This window comes from Puma concolor, chromosome A3 (assembly GCF_028749965.1).
Source record: "Puma concolor isolate L17-30 chromosome A3, mPumCon1.1.hap2, whole genome shotgun sequence".
Lineage (NCBI taxonomy): Eukaryota > Metazoa > Chordata > Mammalia > Carnivora > Felidae > Puma > Puma concolor.
The window spans coordinates 56,873,956-56,894,075 of NC_141669.1; the positions used below are offsets into that span (position 1 = coordinate 56,873,956).

The window sequence follows — 20,120 nt, forward strand, 5'->3', positions numbered from 1 at the left end:
CACCCCTCTTTTCTCAGTCACCACAGGTGAAATCCCTCTTAGCAGCTGGCTTATGAAATAATGTGAAGGGAGGCCTTAATGAGCAGAAAGCACCCTCAGCTGGAGATAAATATATGCAAATGAGATGCACAAACAAAGGAGCCTGGACAGAGAAATATCTGCAATTCCAGCAAAATGCTGCCTGCAGCTCGAAGATGAACAGCTTTGATAAAATGGTAACAAAAAGCACCTTTTTATCCTCCAGCGTGTTTTACATTGCAATAGACCATTGTCATTGCAACCCAGTGGAGCATGCAGAGGTTTTCTGCACTGTTTCAGAAAACTGTTTAAACATTTGTTTTAAGGCATTCATGAAATATAATCAATGGACTGCTTCTCTGTTGTTGTTGTGATTTTTTTTTTTTTTTTTCTGAGTGTGTTTTAGATGTTGCTGTAGTTATTTTACCTGTTGGTCTTTTCGGGGTTTAACGTTGCTGTCTCGCTATGCTATTTCACTTTTCGGTGACTGTTCCCTCCACTGGCTAGAATGACTTTTTTTTTTTTATTTCAATGGAAGGAGATTTCAAGTTAATAACTAGTAAGAATCGGCTTTGAGGAAGGGTTTGAACCATCACGGAGCAGCACCCAAACAACTCGTTTTAATGATGGCAATCAAGTGTGTAGAGCTAATTCAGAGACAGGCATGGAACATGCTGATTTTAATAAGCTTTCAAAAGGCAATCTCTAACTTTTAAAAGTCTCTTTTTAATTTAATCGTCCTTGGTTCATACGATGCCAAAACAAACAAAACCATTAAAATATGTTTTCAATATGTATCCGCAGTGTTATTTGATAGTGTTTTAAATTAGCATTGTGTTGGTAAAATATTGATTTGATGAGCTTTAAAAATGGAAGAGCTAAAATCATCAACCTATTTGGGGGAAAAAGGAACATTTTTCCTCTAAAAAGGAATTAAGCCCCAGCCCCAGGATCTTGCCAGAGACAGGCTGGACCATGACACGGAAATTGCTGCGTTCGAGCATACGTATTACGTTTAGGTTAATAATCAAAGCGGTGAAGGTGAGAGAAGAAACACTATCTATACACTTCACATGTGTCAAAACACTATTGCCCTAAAAGCTCGGCAAGATTTGGTTCTTTCATTTATAATACAATCCTAGCATTCTGCGGTAGAGATGTACGAGGGTCTTTACATTTCCTTTGCCTAAATTATTTCATCTCGGTTGCTTGCACTGGAGTAGAGACATTTCTTCTGAGTACTGTGTAGCTTTCACATTTTATGTGCATTTCATCAGGCAAATGTCAAATTTGCTAATAACAAGAAAATCTCCTCATTTTTAATCATGCCACTCCTGTTGCATGGGGGTGGGGGGGTGGAGAAGGGGGTGGAGGAGGGAACATAAATGCATTGAGCAGTCTGACCAAAAGAAGAAGGAGAAAAATGCTTATTTGGGTTTTAAAATGACACATGCTCGGTTCTATCAATGTCTGCATCAGTGCATCATTAAATTCAGGATTTCAGGAGTTAATAGAAACTTGGTTATATTAGGGATGCTTTTCCAAGCCCAGGTTTGAAGCAGCATAATTATGTTCAACTGCTGTTGTTTGGAAAGGGCGAACAGCATCTTAGGCACAGAACAATGAAATTACAGCTGAGATTTAGGTTAGCAAAAGCCGTCTTCTCCAGGCTTTTATGATTCATTATTTCCCATTAAATACAGTATTAGAAGCATACACTGGATAGCTCATGGTTGCTGCTCTCGGAGCACATTATCTATATTACACAGGTCTGGGGAGCAGAATTAGAAAACTTTGGGGGAATGAGCAATATGTGTTTGCTGATAGAAGTACCATATGGCTCATCTTCTTCAATTGCTTTCATTGCGACTCTGATGCTGGAGAAATTAAAGTTTTATTTGATGTGGCACAGCTTAATGAACTGTCTTCTGTTAGGAAAATTGAATATGTTTCCTGTTATTTGAGCACAGAGCCTCCATGGTTTGGCTGATGAGGGATGCATTATGTATTGTTTATTTAGCATTTTGAAAACAAAAGCAAGATATTGAAGGTAAAATTGATTACTGCTGGATTGCATTATATAATCAAGTTTTCTCCTTTTAAATTTCCCTTCACAATCCTTTTGTAGTGTTTTCATATGAGATTGTTGCATGGTTTTTTTGTTTTTCAGAAATACACAGGGCTTGGTTTTTATCAAGATACCTTTATTTGTAAACAAGCCACAGGAAACTCTAAACTCAGTAGTGTTATATTTGTAAAGTTCGAAGGAGAATGTCTGGAGATAATGAACATATTCAGCTTGTGTGAATCTAATTGCAAAACTTCCAGTTTACCCCCAGTTGGTTTAGGGAATCCAACATTTCTAGTTGAAAGGGGGATGTCATTCTCTTTTGTCTGAAAGAGACCACTTCAGAACATGCTGGGGAGGGGCCATAAGGAAGGGAAGAGGTTTTTAATATTTGGAAATACAAACCTCAAAATATCAAATGTAAGATTTTTGAGTTAGTTGTAGGTAAATGAAAAGACCACATTCAACCTGTGAATTAAAAGACAAAAGGAAGCGTATACACCATGAATTTAGATTTTCTTTTTTTTACTAAATAAATCGGATTAAAGAAACCGATCAGAAATATACTTACACGATGAGAAAATTGGCATGTCAATCCATGTGAATGGTCTCCATTCCCTGAAAGAATCTGCAAAGAGATTCATTTAGCATTTTGTTTAACGCTAAATGTCCATTTTTGTTTTGGATCTGGTTGTTTTAGAAATATGAAATCTGACTGATCTCTAAATGATTTTACACCGAATGTAAAATCATCTAATTGCTGTTTCTCTCATTTTCCAGTGAGAAACAATCCTCATATGTGCTGATGACTCAAGCACACGAATCGGCAACAAGCAAGTAGGATAAAAAATAGTTAAAATGAATCAACATTTATCTGGAAGATACAGTCCTGACCCTAAAAAAAAAAAAAAAAAAAGAGTCATTTATCTTCTGTGTCCTGTGATGTTTTGAAGATTCTGGCAAATATGGCAGTTAAACAAACTTCTCTCACAATCTAAATACTGTCTGTTCAAGAGAGGCTTCCAATGTTTATAGCTCATAAGTAAAGAAAAAAAAAAAAAAAAAAAAAACTCTGGTATTTTACCAAGAGTAGTGCTCTTGAAAATGTCTCCGAACAAAGTGTTTAAGCAAAACTTTGGCCACAGATATTCTCAATTCCTCATTCTTCCTCTGATGTTTTTTCAGTGAGGTATTTTCATATTCTATCATTATCTTCCCTTTCTTGAAATTAACAAATTAATTTCAAAAAATTAACGCCTGACTATGACCTGGTCATACAAACTTCCTTCAGAAACAGTTGAGAAGAAAACATCACATTTTTATGAACCTCATCTCCTGCCAGGGGCCTCAAAGGAGGAACACCATTATGCATTGTTATCAGCGTGGTGTAATTTGACTGTTGACAAAGTATCCGTGGCAGTGAGAATGAGCGCAGTTAGAAGGGTGGCGGATTGTAATCAAGAAGATGCTTAGCTGTGCAACACTGCATCTTGAGCAGATTTGAATCAACATTGCCTTAAGGGGACACACACACATACCAAAAGAAAAAAAAAATCCATTAATTTTTAGAGGAAAATTAGAGTGGCACTTGATGAAGTAAAATTTGACATGCGTTAATTGCTCCGCAGCTCTCCTAATTAGAGATTTTCAAATTCTTTTACTGCTGTCACCATGATGGCACATTGTCTTGCTGGACAAATACTGAAATTGCAGATTCGTTTCATCGGGAAGTTTTATGGAGGAAGATTGGACCGTGTCCTCTAGTCTACTTCCAAAAGGTGGACTGCTGGAGAGCAAAGAGGGGTTTTCGGCATTACCTTCACCAAAGATAAAAATAGGCTTGTTAAAACAGTTTCTGTTACAAGACTTAATGTAAAGGAAGTAGGTGCTGATGCGATTTTCTTAAACAGGCGGAAATGTTCCTTTGATACTCATGCCTCTGCTGCATATGAAATATTTCAGGTGGGAAGAAAAAAACCAGTGAAATGCTGCATTATAGACACGTTCTCATATTTCTACTTACAGTCTTCAGAAATCAGAGAAAGGGGATTTTGAAAGGCCATGTCACATTTTTCCCAGGTCTGAAGTGGAGGGCAACAGCATCTCTGGTCCCCCTTCTTATCTGACAGTAATGATGCTGCTCTTTGGCCCTCAGGATGGCACCAAATATGATCCCATAATAATTTTGGTTTCCCTTTTTCAACCCCTCTGTCTAGCCCTTGAACCTCTCTTAATTCATTAACATATCGAGTTTTTTCAATTTTCTATTTTCTTGCAATAACAATATTAATGCCGGGGTGAAAGCTTGATTGGAGCTAAATTACTTGTTACCTGCTGGCATTTATTTATATGGCATTGAATTATAAAGCTTTGCTATTGTCATGCCTTGGGCGAATTGTTTATGACACCAGTAATAGGAGTAATTGTTATTGTTGAAATTACCTGTCAGCTACCCATAGCAGTGGCCCTTGTCCCACTGACAAATAGTGACAAGGGAGAGGTATCCTCCATGCGTCCCCCTGATGGCTTCTCCTCTGATAATAAGAAGTGCAGGGCCTCTGATAATTTGCCTGTCACTGTTGAGCGCGGCTCAGAGAGAGTTAGCCAAATTGTTGTCATTCACTTTGACAAAGACAGCAAGATGCTCCTGTGCAAGAGGAGGATTATCAAAATAAATGAAATCGCTTACACACCCTTTGTTTGTTTGGCTCAAGAATTGCCTGGCTTTGTATGAGGTTGTGAGATCAGGGTCCGGTTCTGGGAATACCTCTGTTCATTCTAAGATGAGGATCCCCGGGAAGAAAAGGCCCTTCAGAAGACTCACTATTTTGCAATTTGCATTAGCTATTTAGAAATTATTTTCGGATATAAAGAAAAAGTCAATAAAATTGTAACAAGAAGTCTGTGGACATGTGGGCGAATGCATTAGTTTAAAGCACATGTGAAATCCACACCTTTTCTCTCCTGCCTTCCTTTTATCCCTCTTTTTTGTTTTTGACCCACGCAGGCATTCAAATTCAGTAAGTGTGCAAAAATGCACAAATTTCCCAGGTGCGATCAAGTTTTCTTTAAAACTGTAGAAATCTGCATCTTTGACTCTTAAAGCCTTTTAGATTATACAGTCAAATTTAGGATTATTATTTCAAATGGCTGTTTCCTTTCCATAAATTATCTTTTATTTATGTAATATCTTTATGTGTAAAGAGATAAATGAAACGTAGTTCCAGGTATGAAGCATCAATTATCACAGGCTAACAGAGGAAGCAAAACGACTCTGTTATTGCCAGAGCTCCAATATAAATATTTGCATTTTAAAACCCCTTGGTTGCAGCCTGTGAACCTGTCATAGAGGAGAGAGGGGGACATGGGAGTGGGGGATGGGGTCTGGGACTGTCCACATCTGAAAGAGAACTACTTTAAAGTAATCAAACCTTTGCTCTTATAAAAACCAAAATCATTCTCACCATTGCACAAAAAAACATCATTTCACGCTAGGAAAATTCTTATTTTTAAGGGGCCTGTGAGGTTATTCCTCATAGATCTTGACAAATACTTTCTGTTACAAGACGTTGAAAAGAAAAGATATAACTAGGATAAATGTAAAATATTGGCTCCTTATAGGATAGTAATCATCTGTTTATTGGTCTCTACCAGACAAGTAATGACCAAGCCCAGCATTAAGTGCCAGCAACATTGCCTTGGGCCCTTCCCCTCCTAACACTGGCCATCATCTGATTAGAGAACCTCAAAGAAGTCACTATTGCATAATTTTCTGGGTCTTAACAGTGCAGGTTGGCTGGCAAGAAAACTACCTAGGAGGGTTGATAAAGCAGCAGTGAAACATGATTTTATTTACTCCACTTACACCGTGCTCTCTGAAAAAAGTCTCTGAGTATCTCAGACGCTGGTGGCTGCACAAGGAACCTAAAATTGGTTCAAACAGGAATTGTGGGAGATGTGGGGGAGGCAGCGGGGTTGGGGGAGGGGGGCAAGACAGGAAAAGGAAAATTATCCATCTCTTAAAGCTTTCCATGAGCTGCACCTAGAAGTAATTAACAACATTGTTATGGGCATCTAGACCTTTTCTTAGGTGTTCTGTATTTAAAGCAGGTAAGTTTCTAGCAGTGCTAAAATCATAGATGCAAAAACATGATGATGGGAATAGAATGAGTTTTTAATTCCTAATAATAATGAAGTCGACGAAAGGCAACCGCTCACTGGTTAACCATGTTGAATGTCCCTGATTAACAAGTGGAAGGCAGTGACATAATTAAGAGGTTATTGGTAGTAATAAAAATGTTCAAACCTGTCTTGGAATGTGATCCCTTTAACAGATAATTTTTAAGAATGTAGCATGTCCTTGCTTTCTCTGTCGAGACACATGTTAGTGATCCCAGGAGGGAAAATAAACATACGTTTTTAAATGAAGATATTTAAAATGTACCCCATATTTCAGCGTGTTGCTGTAACCTGGTCTTTTTTATGTTCCTCCTATAAAACCTAAATTAAGCCTCTTAGGAGTGGTTTTGCTGTAGGCTTCGTCTAAAAACACAATACATTTTAAATGGTTCCAGTACTTGAGCGCACTTTAACATGTGATCACTACCGTGCATTCTCTTCCCCCCTCTTCCAAGCAGCAGGCTTTTAAAAGGATGAGCCTTCTTTAAAATTTAGCTTCATTTGAAATGTAAACTTTTAACAAATAGTAATTGCTCCTGTAGCTCTATTGATAAAGTGACTGGCAGCAAATCTTTTCTCTCTCGCGCTCTCTCTCCGTCTCTGTCTCTCTCTCTCTCTCTCTCTCTCTCTCTCTCTCTCTCTCGTAACATTTTGAAACACCCATCAGTGTCAAAGGAAACTGCACACGTCTCCTTTGCTGCTCTAAATAAGGCTCAGCAATGTTAAGAAAAATGTCAGAAAAAGCTCAGTGGATTAAAGTAACATTTCTGCACCATGTCACGGAGAATGGCAGGGCAGACTGGTCTGCATAATTCTGAAAGATATCTCGTGTAAAATGCTTACTCTATAAACCAAATGAAATTTTATTTGGAAAGATTTAAGATTGTATTTGATAACATACAACATCCAGTTGTTTTTCTAGATCCTGTTATTCCTTAAGATGCCTTTGGTATGTATTTTTTAAATCAGAACAATAATACACTCTTCTCTTTGTAACATGTTTCTCCACCCGTGTGCAGCGTTAAAATACATTGCAGACTCTTCAAAGCATTTTTCTTTTCTTTCTCAAATTCCTAGGATGTTCATTCAGTGAAAGCAGTAAAAACGCTGCGCTTTTGCGCATGCAAATTTATTGAGCTAATCAGTCCTTTTTCACCTTAAATAAAATTTGTATATAGCTTTGGAGATTCTCAGAACCGTTCGCTTATAGATATAAAAAATAGAGAGAGAGCATTTACATTTCATTCATGTATTAAAAATAAATTACTGGCTTGAGATTTTTAGTTTTGTTCTATTTTTTTAAAGAATATTCAATAATTGCAAAAGAGTATAACGGTAGTAACATATCTCATAGTATCATAAGTATGTAATTAAAACTTAACAGTTAAAAAAGAAAATAATGCACAGATTCATTACTGGATACCAACAGACACAGCAAAATTAGTTTTACAGAAACAAGGTAAATCTCAGCTGATTTTAAGTATAAACTTTTTCAAAACGGCTTAAAAATGAATTTAGACAAATTTGTCTCTTAACCTTTAAAGATTTCCTGCCTGTTTCTGTATGTCCTTTATTACATTAATTTTTTATTTAAATTACACCATTAACTGGATATGAATTTATCAAGAATACATGTATTGATTTATAAAACAGTACCATTAATTATTATAATAGCTAGATGTAGCTGATATTACAAAGCCATTTAAAGGTTTTTAATATAACTTGGACATACATAGATAGATAGACATTATGGACAAGACTACAATTTAAACTGGCTACTAGCAGTTAATGAAATCCTTGATTTATATTCTAGTTTAGAGATTGATTATATTGTTGCTTTGTAAAACTATTTATATTATGCCATTTTTCAAAGGATGTCTCAATAAAAAAGCTAAATAAAATATTCAGTCAATTCCCAAAGCAGATTTTGTTTTCTATATTTTAAATGCTAGTGAAAATAATTGATTGTGTGTGTTCCAAGCTTTGTCATTTCCATTCCAGAGGTGGCTTTCTTGATGGGAGCCTCGTTTGCAATGCACACTTTCACACACTCTTGATCCTTGCAGAAACAAACCCCTTCTCTTTATTTCATTACCAGCATCGTTCCCCGCCACCCCCCACCCCCAAAAAAACAAACCCATGTATATTTCACAAAACCCGCACATCAGGACACATAAGTCTTTTTGGCATCTTTTATGTTATGCATTTTTTTTTCCTTAAGGTTGTGGAAAACTGGGACTTACCCCAAAGCCGCAAAGCAGGCAATCACGAAGAGTATTTGGGTAAGAATGCAATCTGAAGAGAAAAAAAGAAAAATGAGGAAGAATATAAGCAAATAACTGTAACACTTTCAAATTACTTTTCAAATGATAATTAGCCAATGCATAGATTGAAAGTTAAATTCTTTTCACATTGTACTTGGTTTGGGTCTCCTAGTCTCTTTATTTATATCACTTTTCCTTGCCTGGCAACATATGTTACCGATTTATTATAGTATTTTTACTGTTAGCAGACAAATCTAAAGGCTAGCTGAGAAGGCTAGCTTCATCTGATGACTTTCACAACAACTGCAGGGCATCCTTGAGGGTGAGCCAATAGGCTCTTTTGAAGCTATAATACTATTAACCATTTTGATGCCGAAATATTCCTTATGGCTAAAGTTGTTTCTCTTTTTGTAGGTGCTCTGGGTTTTGCATATACAAAAGTTTAATGTAAATGATTTGTTTAGTAAATATTTCACTAGCCTTCTAAGCACTTTCTTCCATGTGTCCTAAGTTGCATAAAAGCCACATGAATGCTTTGGTTTCTTTATTTTCCCTTTCTTTTACAGGACACTGAAATCTGGACACACATTTATAAGTAAACAGCTATCAAGCATCAACTTAAGTTGTCACTTCCCCCTCCCCCACGCCATTAATTTTCTGCTATGCTACTAAAAGAAACAAATAATCTTTTAGAGTTTCAATGATCACATCTCTGATATATGTACAGTCCAGAGAAGTAAAGTTCAAGCAAGAGAGATTCTTTTTGACCAAGAATCTGAAATTACTTGGCAAATTAAAGGTGCCGTTTGTTATGGCCATTTCAATGGCTACATGGTACTAGCCAAAGGTTTATGCCTTTTAATACCTACACATGAAAATGTTTTCGAATTGTATTTGTTGACTAAAGCTATTCATTTGAAAGCTGCCGAATAACAAACTTCCATCTTTGATCACCTGTAATTGACTTCAGACCAAATTAGCTAGTTACTTGAATTTAAAATCTTGTTTAAAAACAATCTCTTTCTCCACTTAAATGTCCCACGTGGCGTTCACTTCCAACTTCAGGTACATTTTATAGACTTTCTTCTGAGCATGCATGGCTTAAAATTTTAGAAATTAAATCTCAAATTTTGGAAGCCAGTGTTTCTGGTCTACAAGGTCCAGCTCAGCCACTAAAATTTTAATGTAATTTTGATATTAGAATTCAGCCAATAAAACCGAGATTATTCATGGCCACACTTAGGGGTCTCACTATCCAGAAAGTGCATTTTGAGGACCTGGAATTTCGCACCCTGCACCTCTGAGATGCAGAAGGTGCCTAAGAGGTATTGTCTGTCCGAACACACCTAGCACAGTGGACGGTCTTCAACCCATAGCCGTAACTTTCCAACGTGTTTCAGAAACACCACCAATTTGGTTTTAAAATATTTGCATATAGAATTTGCTTTTGGAACAGGTGGTGAAATAACTACAATCCATCTCACCATTCAGCTAATTCTATTTTTCCTTGATTAAAAGTTCGCAGATCTTCATCATTTATACTTCAGTATACTGGCCATAAATTTTATTTTAGTATTAATTATAATTATCCCAGCACAATAAGTACATTTTATATTTATTCATATATAGATCTGCAGCTTCGTCTTAGTCTAATGTCAGTTAATCTTTAAGTGGGTTTATTGTTAATACCTATTGTCAGATATTTATGGTATTTATTTCTCTTTTGTCCCCAGGAGGCATCTTATGGTGACTATAGGTAATTTTAAGTCAGAAGCAATTATGATCAACAGGACTTGAGCTTCAGAGAATGAGGCCAACTTTCTGAAAGCATAAAGGCACAGCAATTCTGAAAGTGATTGTGTGTAGGGTTATCAATACCCAAGTGACTCAGTGCTAGTCCTGTCATTCCATGAATGACTCTATCCTAAAGGCAGTGATGAGGACAAGTCAATTTAAATATTAATTTTCTCATAAAAAAAAATGAAGGGAGACACCACCATAGAAGGCCCTGGAGTTTCCTTCTTCAAAAAATTATACTCTTGAACAAAAATTGAATCTTCAGCAGGATTTTATCCCCATATTTAGAAGCATGCCAACTGTGAGAATGGCGATCCAAGCTCCTTGATGCTTTTTTTCCTTCTAGACTAGGTCCTCCACTCCACGACACAGTGCCCTTAGTAGAGGCCATGGGCCTGCTTCTCTGCTTCTCTTAATCTGCCCTGTCCACCCACCACATCCTCTCTCCCTCCACCACCTTAAAACAGGTGCTTTTTAAAAACCTGAATTTAAAAATACAGGTTCCTCTGGCTTCCTGACTGGGGCTCCGTCATTATCATTCTGTAATGTATCTAAATGGCCCCTTACAGCAACTGGTCCAAGGCTAAGCTGGGATCCCCACTTCTCTGTTGTTCTCTCACCTCCACCCCGACCCCCAAGGGCCACCCCCCTGCTTTCTGTTTTGTCCATCACCTCAGTTCTTTTCCCTTGTTTCTGACCTGCACTTTTTCTGGATCAGACGCAGGCAGGTTGAGAGGTAATGAGAACCAGATGGACATAGCACAGAAATTGCCCAAATGGGTATGAGAATGTGGGGAGCTGTCAGGCATGGAGAGAAGCTGGAATTTTTCAGCAATAAAATGGGATTTATCGCCACTCTACCACAGTCATTGCCGACAACCGTTTACCTTGACAGAAACCCCATTCCAATAGGCCACGCCGATGCAGATTCTTTTTTCCCAAAGAGTGATGATTGGTATTTGTTCTAAGGCTCAAATGGCCTGCACTAAAGGTGAAGCATTAGGCCAAAGTCCTGTATTCCCCACTGAGGCAAATGAACCTGCTAAAATAAGTTCCTTCCACAATGGCTGTGTAATTGAAACCAGAAAGTGAGAGAATTTGATAAATTGCTTGACCCTGAAGGAATGTTAAGGTCATAAATTTTCATTGCATTTTTTCTCTCTCTTTTTTTTATTTTTATATATTGATTATATTTAGTATTTGCTTCAAAATTCAACAAGCTTACAGATCATCAGTTGTGGCCCCAGGGGAGAGCACAGTAAATCATCAATTAAGAGGGCAGGGGCCATTCTCGCCTCATCTTCCAGAGAGGACTGTCAGCTCCTCAGTATGCCAAGGACAGTCATGGAGGTGTCTTACATCTCAGAATTATTCCAACTTTGCACGCAATTTGTCCTAGCGTGGACAAAGTCAAACCCACAGGAAAGATTTTTCTCAGAGGGTACTGCTCTACTTCTATCATTTAAGAATGATGAACTGTTAAGAGGCTGGCAATCCATTTACAGCGATCACACCCACGTCCCTTTTTCCCCTGGAACCTAAAAGTAAGAACAATTGTATTTTAGTTTAAAAAAAAAAAAAAAGGCGCTCCTCCTTTTTAGGTAAATTGAAAGTGTGCCTGCGTGTGTGTGTGTGTGTGTGTGTGTGTGTGTGTGTGTGTGTGCGCGCGCGCGCGCGCGCTTGAAAGCACCCGCACTTCTGAATGCTGGTTTTGGCAAGTCTGCTTTGAGATCTTTCAAACTTACTTTTTTAAAATCTGGATTATCTTAATGTGGAAATAAAACATAGGTCATAAAAACAGCCCAAACCACATATTACATAATGTAAAAAGGACTGAAATACTAAAGTCATCACATAGTAGTGAATTTCTACACATCTTGCTTGAAGGCTTGACCTGTTTTTCTAAAAAGTGGATAAACTAAGCTTGTCAGCATTCTAATTTAGTTGTATTTTGTACCAATTGCTGGTAGTGATATATTACGAAGAGAGTGTGTGTTTCGCCACTCTACCAGGTTAAATAATTTCTTGATAGCCAAAACTCCTTGTCCTTGAAAATTTTAAAGAATAACCTATCTCCTTTGTGTTTATGTGCTTGGCTTATTCTCACTGTTAAATAAATAAAATCAGGAGTACTTGATCACTAACGCATAACTTTCTGCTCAGATTTTTCAGAATTCAAGAGACCCAAACTGGGATGCAGAGTGGAACTTCTGAGTGATCGCTGGGACAATTTCTCTAACTTAGGAAAGATTCGTGCTGATTTCTTTTCAACTATTAATGATCAGTTTACAGACTGAAACCAATACTAGCTCTAGGATGTTTAAGTATTAAATAAGCACATGGACTTTTCTTTAAAACCAGCTAAACGGTAGAAGAAAAGAGATAGTTTAGGTTGCCTTCCTTAAAGTATTATCAAGAGGGGTGAGGCTAAATAATTTCCAGCCCTATATCCTACTTTATTTTGTTCAAAAGTAATTAATGACAATATTTATTAAGAGTATTTCTATCTCAATTTTTTTTTTTGGTCAAGTAAAGGAATGGGAAAGAGAGTCCATAAAAGGAACCAATTCGAGTCCTTGTTATTACAAAATGTAAAAGTCAGAGAATTTGTGAGTGATACAAAGTAGTAAGGAATAAGTAGGACCAGAGCTGTTGGAAATCTTAGAATCTGGCTCCAAAGTACAGGGAAGAAGATAATTTTCATATGTTAGTGCTTATATGTATATAAATATTCAAATAAAGGGGCGCCTGGGTGGCGCAGTCGGTTAAGCGTCCGACTTCAGCCAGGTCACGATCTCGCCGTCCGTGAGTTCGAGCCCCGCGTTGGGCTCTGGGCTGATGGCTCAGAGCCTGGAGCCTGTTTCCGATTCTGTGTCTCCCTCTCTCTCTGCCCCTCCCCTGTTCATGCTCTGTCTCTCTCTGTCCCAAAAATAAATAAAAAAAACGTTGAAAAAAAAATATTCAAATAAGAATTCAGCAATGATCTGTCTTCATCTTATAGAGGGGAGCTCATGATGTACACATGATCTACCTTTAATCTAGCAGCTTTGTCCGTGTTAAAAACGTGGCTTCCTTCCTCTATACTTGAACATTGTGTTGCAAGGCTGCTTCAGAAAAACAAAAAATAAATATATGCATATGTATGTATATATACATACATGTAAGTATAAATAAAATATGAACAGAAAATGGCTTCAATCACTAATATTTTTGCAAACTAATGTTCAGCTGATGCCCCTCAATTTTATATTGCATCACATTAGTGTCATAATGGTAATGACTAGCCTTTATTCACTAACAGTTTGAGTCAGCACTTTGAGACATTTTCAAATTAGGTCATACTGCACATTTGTGGCTGATACAAAGGTTGATTAAGAGAGCTGCACAATTTTAAAGTGATGTGGTGTGAGTTGAATTAAGTTCTCTCTGATAGTTACGGGAAATGTGAGCCACCATAACTAAGCAGAAATAATGTATGGGCTATAGGGGGAGAATATATTTCCACAGAGTGCTTGAAGTCATACTCATTTACAATTTCACAAAGTCCTCTGTCTGTTATGGAAGAATTCTATCATGGGGCCTAGAAACAAGCAATGAATTACAATAAGGACACTGGAGGCCTGGTCCTCAGTCCTGTTGCAGTGAAAGTCAGTTTTTGCCTTTAAGTCCCTTTTGATCTTCTCAATAAAGAGCTTCCCCCCCCCCCCCCTCTAGACACTGACTACTGCTTTTCTGAAGTCAAAACGATCCTGTGCCACAACCAAACCATTTACCCATAATGTGATGAGGCTGAGGTCTGGCTACATTGCTATGCAAGCTGGACCTGAAGAGAGAAAAAAAGAAAAGAAGGAAAAAGGTCAATTTAAAGTGATATTATCATGACAGACCCCCAACCTCACCTAAAACGTGTAGGCACAGGACCAGCTTTAATTCACCCAGCACTGCCAATGAATTGTAAAAATGGCTCCTGAAAGGCAGAGCACCTTTTCATTGGGTTTAAGAGGAACAAAAATAAAAGCTGAAATTCTTACTCCGTTTGCTCAAAAAGGGCCAACGTAGCTGTTAGTCACTCTATATTGCCCTCTATGTAGCAGAAAGGAGCCAGAGGATATTTTTCTAGATAAATACATATATATTTTTTTATTGTGCAAGTGGCCTTAGAAACCAAGGAACCTGGAGAAAAACTGCACCAGTGCATGGCACTGAACCGAAAGAAAAGCTCTTTCCTTGGCCAGCAGACTTTGGTCCCGAGGACACAAAAGGAGTTCCCTATAGTTTCTCTTGCACAGACACCTGGCTTTCTTTGCATAGGCATCCTGAAACACAGTGTGATCAAATCACATTGGATTTCTGTTTTTGTTCGGATTTCTGGTTTTGTTCTGCTTTTTCAAATTTCAACTTCCCATGCAAACCTTTCTGGGCTTCTGGATTCTGTCCCTGTCGGGAGGGACATTACAGGATGTGCTGCCCTGCCCCCTGCAGACCCCTTACCTCCAGTTTCTTCTCAGTTTTTTAGGAATTCCATCTGAGCTTTACACGGAAGTTTGGGCTGAACTTGTTTTCTCAGGGAGAAGACATAGGCAGAGTAAGCAGGACAGGGCCACGCTTAAAAAAAAAAAAGTATACATGATTAAAAATAATAATAAATGCACCTAATTAGGAATATAATGTAATAGCCACAATCATTCTCAATATTTATAAATATGCTTATATTCCAGGCTCCTTATGATTTTCACAAGAATTAAAGGCAAACAGTCTTCAGATCTTGAGAGGGATATAAACAAGAACTCTTTGGAAGGAAGAGAGGGAAGGAAGGGAAGAGGAAAAACACAGGGAAGGAAGGACGAGAAAGGAAGATGGATTTCAGCTCTTTCTGTCCCAGCGAGGACCTGCTCCCAAGGTGTCCATCCCTGTTCACTGATTTCTATCCTTCAACTGTGAAAGTTACAACCCATGCGAGTGGTAGGCAGTGACCCATACTGCCTTCAATTCTGCTGTCATGAATCTCTTGCTTTTTAAATGTTTATTTATTTACTTGAGAGAGAGAGAGAGGGAGAGAGAGAGCAGAGGAAGGGCAGAGAGAGAGGGAGGGAGAGAGAATCCCAAATAGGCTCCGTGCTCTCAGCACACAGCTTGATGCCACAAACCACGAGATCACGACCTGAGCCCAAATCAAGCCTGGGACACTCAGCAGACTGAGCCACCCAGACGCTCCATGATTTTCTGGTTACTACGCACAACCAATAGTTCTAATAAGCTGTAGCTTAAATTTGGATAACTCCTGGTTCTTGCTGAGCTACAGAGGTTGCTCTGGGCGGAGCAATCCGATGATTTATCACAAAAGCAGAAGTCACGGAAAGTCCTGTGACCCAGATTAAAACACAAATATCCCTGGGTTCATAGTCTGCCAATTAATACCTGGAGCAATGGCAGCGCTATGTCTCAAGCACATACATTTTCATTTTGAACACACCCCTGGTGTGTGCAATCACTTAATTTACATTTTCAAAAGGTCACTTGTAGTGCTCGCTAGAAGCGACTATATATTTTACTTATTTTGAAGTAGGCTAATTTGCCTACCTTGCACACCTTTCTGGCCACTGGGATGACAGATATCTGATTCAGACATAATATCGCAATGAATAGATAAAAGTAGTTTTGCCATTTTGTTAAGCAATTAAGGGAATACTTGAGTTTCTCCAACAGTTTAATTTAGTACACAAGAATAGCATCTATGAGCTATGTTTATTAATAGTGGGTTTTTTATTATTATTTTCCAGAACAGATACAGTAACATTACAGGGGTTCAATATGACTTTTGATGATCTGGCATGCAGTGATTAAATAAGGTTAACCCTCATTTTATATGCTAATAGGATATTTATAATCTCCACAGCATATCCAATTTAACGATTTTATTCTCTGTTGTTCAGAAAGTATTTCTTATTAGTGAAAGAGAATACCCTTACATTCACCACAGATGCTAGTTTAATTGGGCTTGAGTGCATTGTGTATAATTAGTCCACTTCTCTAATATTTCATCTATAATTACACAATGAACAATGTGCTTAAATTTCATAAAATTAGTGGGTTCAAAAGAAAGACTTCAAAAAAAAAAAAAAATAAGCATTCCATTTTCAAGCTTTCCCAAGCCTTACTGAGAGCCCAGTGAAAATACAGTTCAGGCCAGTGTGAGTTCCGTGAATGGTGAATGGATGCCCAAAGGCTCTGAAGTTAAAAGCAAAAATAATGGTCTCCCCTAGCTCCACTCATCCCACCCAATGACAATGTTAGTGGCAAAACTGTTTGGTCCAGGCCCAGCTGTCACTGGAGAAACAGGATTAAAATCCCTATATACTATATTCCCAAGGTCCCTGCAAATGTCCGTCTTCAAGAAGGTATTTTGAATGTCAAATCTGTTTGGTTTGGGGTTTGGGTATTTTTCTCCCCCAGCAGTTAGAACTATTTTGGGCAAACTCATTTCAGATAGCAGCCTATGAAGTTTATCACGGAAACCAACTTTTAGTTCTGTTAGGAGTGTGACCAAATAGAGAAAGAGGGGGAACAAAAAGAGTGAGAGAATCTGGTTCGTGATTTTGAGCTTTTCTTTATTGATTGGAGGAAGTTAGAGGAGACTCTGAGTGTGCAGGTGTGTGTTGCCCATTTTAGTTCAAATGAGGCTATTTTTACACTGGCAGGATACTTAACTTGCAGAATTAAAAAAAAAAAAGAACAAGGACAAATGAAAAATGTATTGTAGGGGTTAAGAGACTTTTTCAAGAGCCATAGGTAGCCTTCATTTTCAGTGCTATCCAGCTCAGGAGAGTTAGCCAAGGTCAACAACAGGTCCACATGTCCCCTTCAATGTGCCTTCTCTTGTACCCCTAAAATATCCATGTTATAAGGTTCCTAGAGGTTCTTAGTTCCTCATTTTGCTTCCAACATGTTTGTTCCACTTCTACCAACGAGAATGACAATTGTCAAAGTGATCACTGGGACCTGGCAGACTACCCATTGGTCAACAAATAAAGACCCCCCCCCCCCAAAAAAAAAAACTTCAAAAAGAATCACTTACCTTTTGAACCCAGAACCTATAAGGAAAAAAACACTTGTTTGTTGTGATTGTCAGGATCTACTCAGGAAAATAGAATCACCACCAGACAGTCAACAGAGGGATTTAAACTAGGGAACTAGTTACAAAGGTGTTGAAAGAACTGAAAGGTCAAATGGAAGCCACCAAGAGTTTGGTAATAGCAGGAATCCACTGCCATCCCTAGATGGAAGGGACAGAAGGAAGGGGACAGGTTCCAGGACCTCAGAGGAGATCCAGCTATTGCCAGAACCACCTCCAAAGCACATGGGGGCAGAGGGTGGACTATTCCAGCTCTCTCATCCACCCTACTCAGAGGGTCCTTTTGCAGAACCTTTGTAGAAGCCAGATGGCAATGTACTTTGCAGGGCTGAGCCCCCTAGACTATGAAAGAGCAAGGAAAGAGCAGGAATGGGTCTAAGAGCAAACAGATACATGCCCCAAAGCATGGTTCCTTCTCAACAAGACTTTTGTGTGAAGATAAAATTCCAAATGAATCCTGGTGTGAATTCGGTAGAAGAAAATTGATATTTATTTTGTTTTCAAATTCCCAGTGTGCTATATCTAGGAGTGCCCACTAGGAAAACAGCTATCATATTGAGGTTAAACACTGAGCAAACTTAATATATTTCACCTGTGTGGATTAAAAGGCGATACAGGTGCTTAAAAGGTTGAGGGCACCCTCAATCCCAAACCCCCGAAGTTGTTTGTCAGGGTTATTTCTACCCCATCTATGTCATTTTCTACCCCAGTGTGGCCTACCAGTGGCAGTGTGAGGTGCAAACAGAAGGTCATTCTTGACTTCAAGTTTTCTGGTCTCATAGACTTTGTACAACCCAGACGTTGCTTGAACAAAGATGGAAGGTTTTATTCAGGATGCTTTGCTGCATCCCAACTGAGTAACCATAGATCATCTATGTTCCATGCTCCTTCACTGTACTGCTGCCCCATGGCCAGAAGAGAGCAGGACCATGGAAAAGCTGTTGATTCTATTGCGCTCATAACCCTTTATTCTTCCCGGACACCTGCTAACACTAACAGGGTTTGTTGTTCAGGCTCAGGGACAATGTCACCTTGAAACCTAGACACAAGTGCACTTTCAACATTTAACATCTTATCTCCCTTCCCCTCTATTTTCAGCCATATCACTTGTCCATTACAATACATGCTGCAGTTAAAAGAGATTTGCATTTGGTCTTACAAAAATGAAGATTTCATAAGTTGGCTTTTTTTCCCCCTCCTGACCAGAATCCATATTACTTGAAAAGAGAAAGGCCAAAGGGAAATTATTGCTATTTTAGACAGCAGCATAAATTTTCTTCCTATTTTTAACCTAGCTTTTAATTTAATAAGTTTTATGACCCTTATATTAAGTACATATGTTTTACAAGACATTGTGTCCCTTGAGTCACCCTGAATTTGCTCTACTGTACCAGAGTTAAATGAATGAATACCATGTTTCTGATTTTAGTTCACCCTGCATTTGATCCTTATAATATGCCTGGTAAACCTTCATAAAAACAGAGAACTCAAAGGCCATCTAAAGGCTAGCATATATTGTTTTAAATGAAATGAATGAATATGCATCCCCCTGAAGTATTTTAAATTTCGAATTTCTCTCCTACTGGTGTTTGTAATAAATAATTAAGGACATACAGAGTAGTGGAAATGGTCTCTCTCCTTCAGAACTAGCAACTAAGCATACAAACACCTTTATGTGTTTATTCCATTGGCCAATGCGCAGACATCATTCCTTCAAATTAAGGTTTCAAAATTGTAAACAACCAGATTTGGTGCTCTGAAGTGATATTAACTTCCTTCTGCAAGAAGTTCTATCATCATGTGTTCATGATCATTTGAAAATGAATTTGGTGCTACTTAAACATAATAGAGGGTCTCACCATTCCTAAGAGAAAGACTATTTGAATAATAATTCCATGTCTACGTAAGAATAAATTTTTGAATTCATAGCAGAATGGAGAAAAACACCTACAGTGTTAGTGGAGAGGTGGGTTTAGTAGTTAGTAGTTGGTTAATGAAGACGTAGGTTTTCCTGAGTTTCCTGTGGGGTGGGCAGTGGGTAGGAGCTGTGGGAGCAGAGGAGTAAACAGTGCAAAAATGAAACAACCTTGCACTGGTGACAAAACTTGTTTCTTCGTTGTTAAGATGTAGCAGATTTTTATATCCTACCAGAGTACAGGAGCTATTGATTAGCTGAATATTCAACCAGAAAATCTTTATAATGTAATAAGATTTGTTCTGAAATATGCTTTATAAATCTGCTGCTTCAATTCTGATTTTCAAATGGTTTCCCTACATATGCCAAAGTTTAGTAAATCAAGAGCCTACTAAAAGTGCATTTTAGGTCAACGAATTGAGGGTGGCTTAAACTCAAGATGGCAAAATTAGCCTTTACACCACAGTTTCAGATTATGTGCCAGACTGTATGACTGGGTACACTTAAGTTTACTAATGTATCAAATCCAATTCAAGAAGCCATTAATTTCTTTCCTTTTCATTTTGTTTGCTTTTGTCCTACTTCAGTGACTTTGAAGGACATGACCTTAAAATATAATTGGTTATTCAGTAGAACTTCCCTCAAAGATCTACATAAGAATTGATGTTTATTTCACAATCGTGTATAGGCTCGAGAAAATTGATATGTTGCCTTGCGATTTTATTGTTAGAGGAAACCATCCATTAT

The 20,120-nt window shown here is 38.1% G+C and overlaps 1 protein-coding gene and 1 long non-coding RNA gene across 7 annotated transcripts in view; one reads left to right on the top strand and one right to left on the bottom strand.

The window, feature by feature from the left end:
• The window catches only part of LOC147582466 (uncharacterized), a 65,878-nt gene extending 62,340 nt beyond the window's left edge, over positions 1 to 3,538 (top strand). For 4 of the 6 annotated variants that reach the window (XR_015249150.1, XR_015249149.1, XR_015249151.1 and 1 more), the window contains 2 exons: positions 18 to 215; positions 2,867 to 3,538. Coding sequence is in view for 1 of the 6 variants with exons in the window: in XM_086700987.1 (XP_086557113.1) it covers positions 2,867 to 2,927 (61 nt within the window). In the remaining 5 variants the exon portion in view is untranslated. The remainder of the gene's footprint in view (positions 1 to 17; positions 216 to 2,866) is intronic. The other 2 variants (XR_015249153.1, XM_086700987.1) reach the window with 2 other exon arrangements.
• LOC147582467 (uncharacterized) lies at positions 2,202 to 10,480 on the bottom strand. The gene is made up of 2 exons (XR_015249157.1): positions 8,509 to 10,480; positions 2,202 to 3,903 (listed from the first exon to the last, which is right to left on the bottom strand). It is a non-coding gene; the product is annotated as an uncharacterized LOC147582467 (long non-coding RNA).
• Positions 10,481 to 20,120: the final 9,640 nt, after the last annotated feature.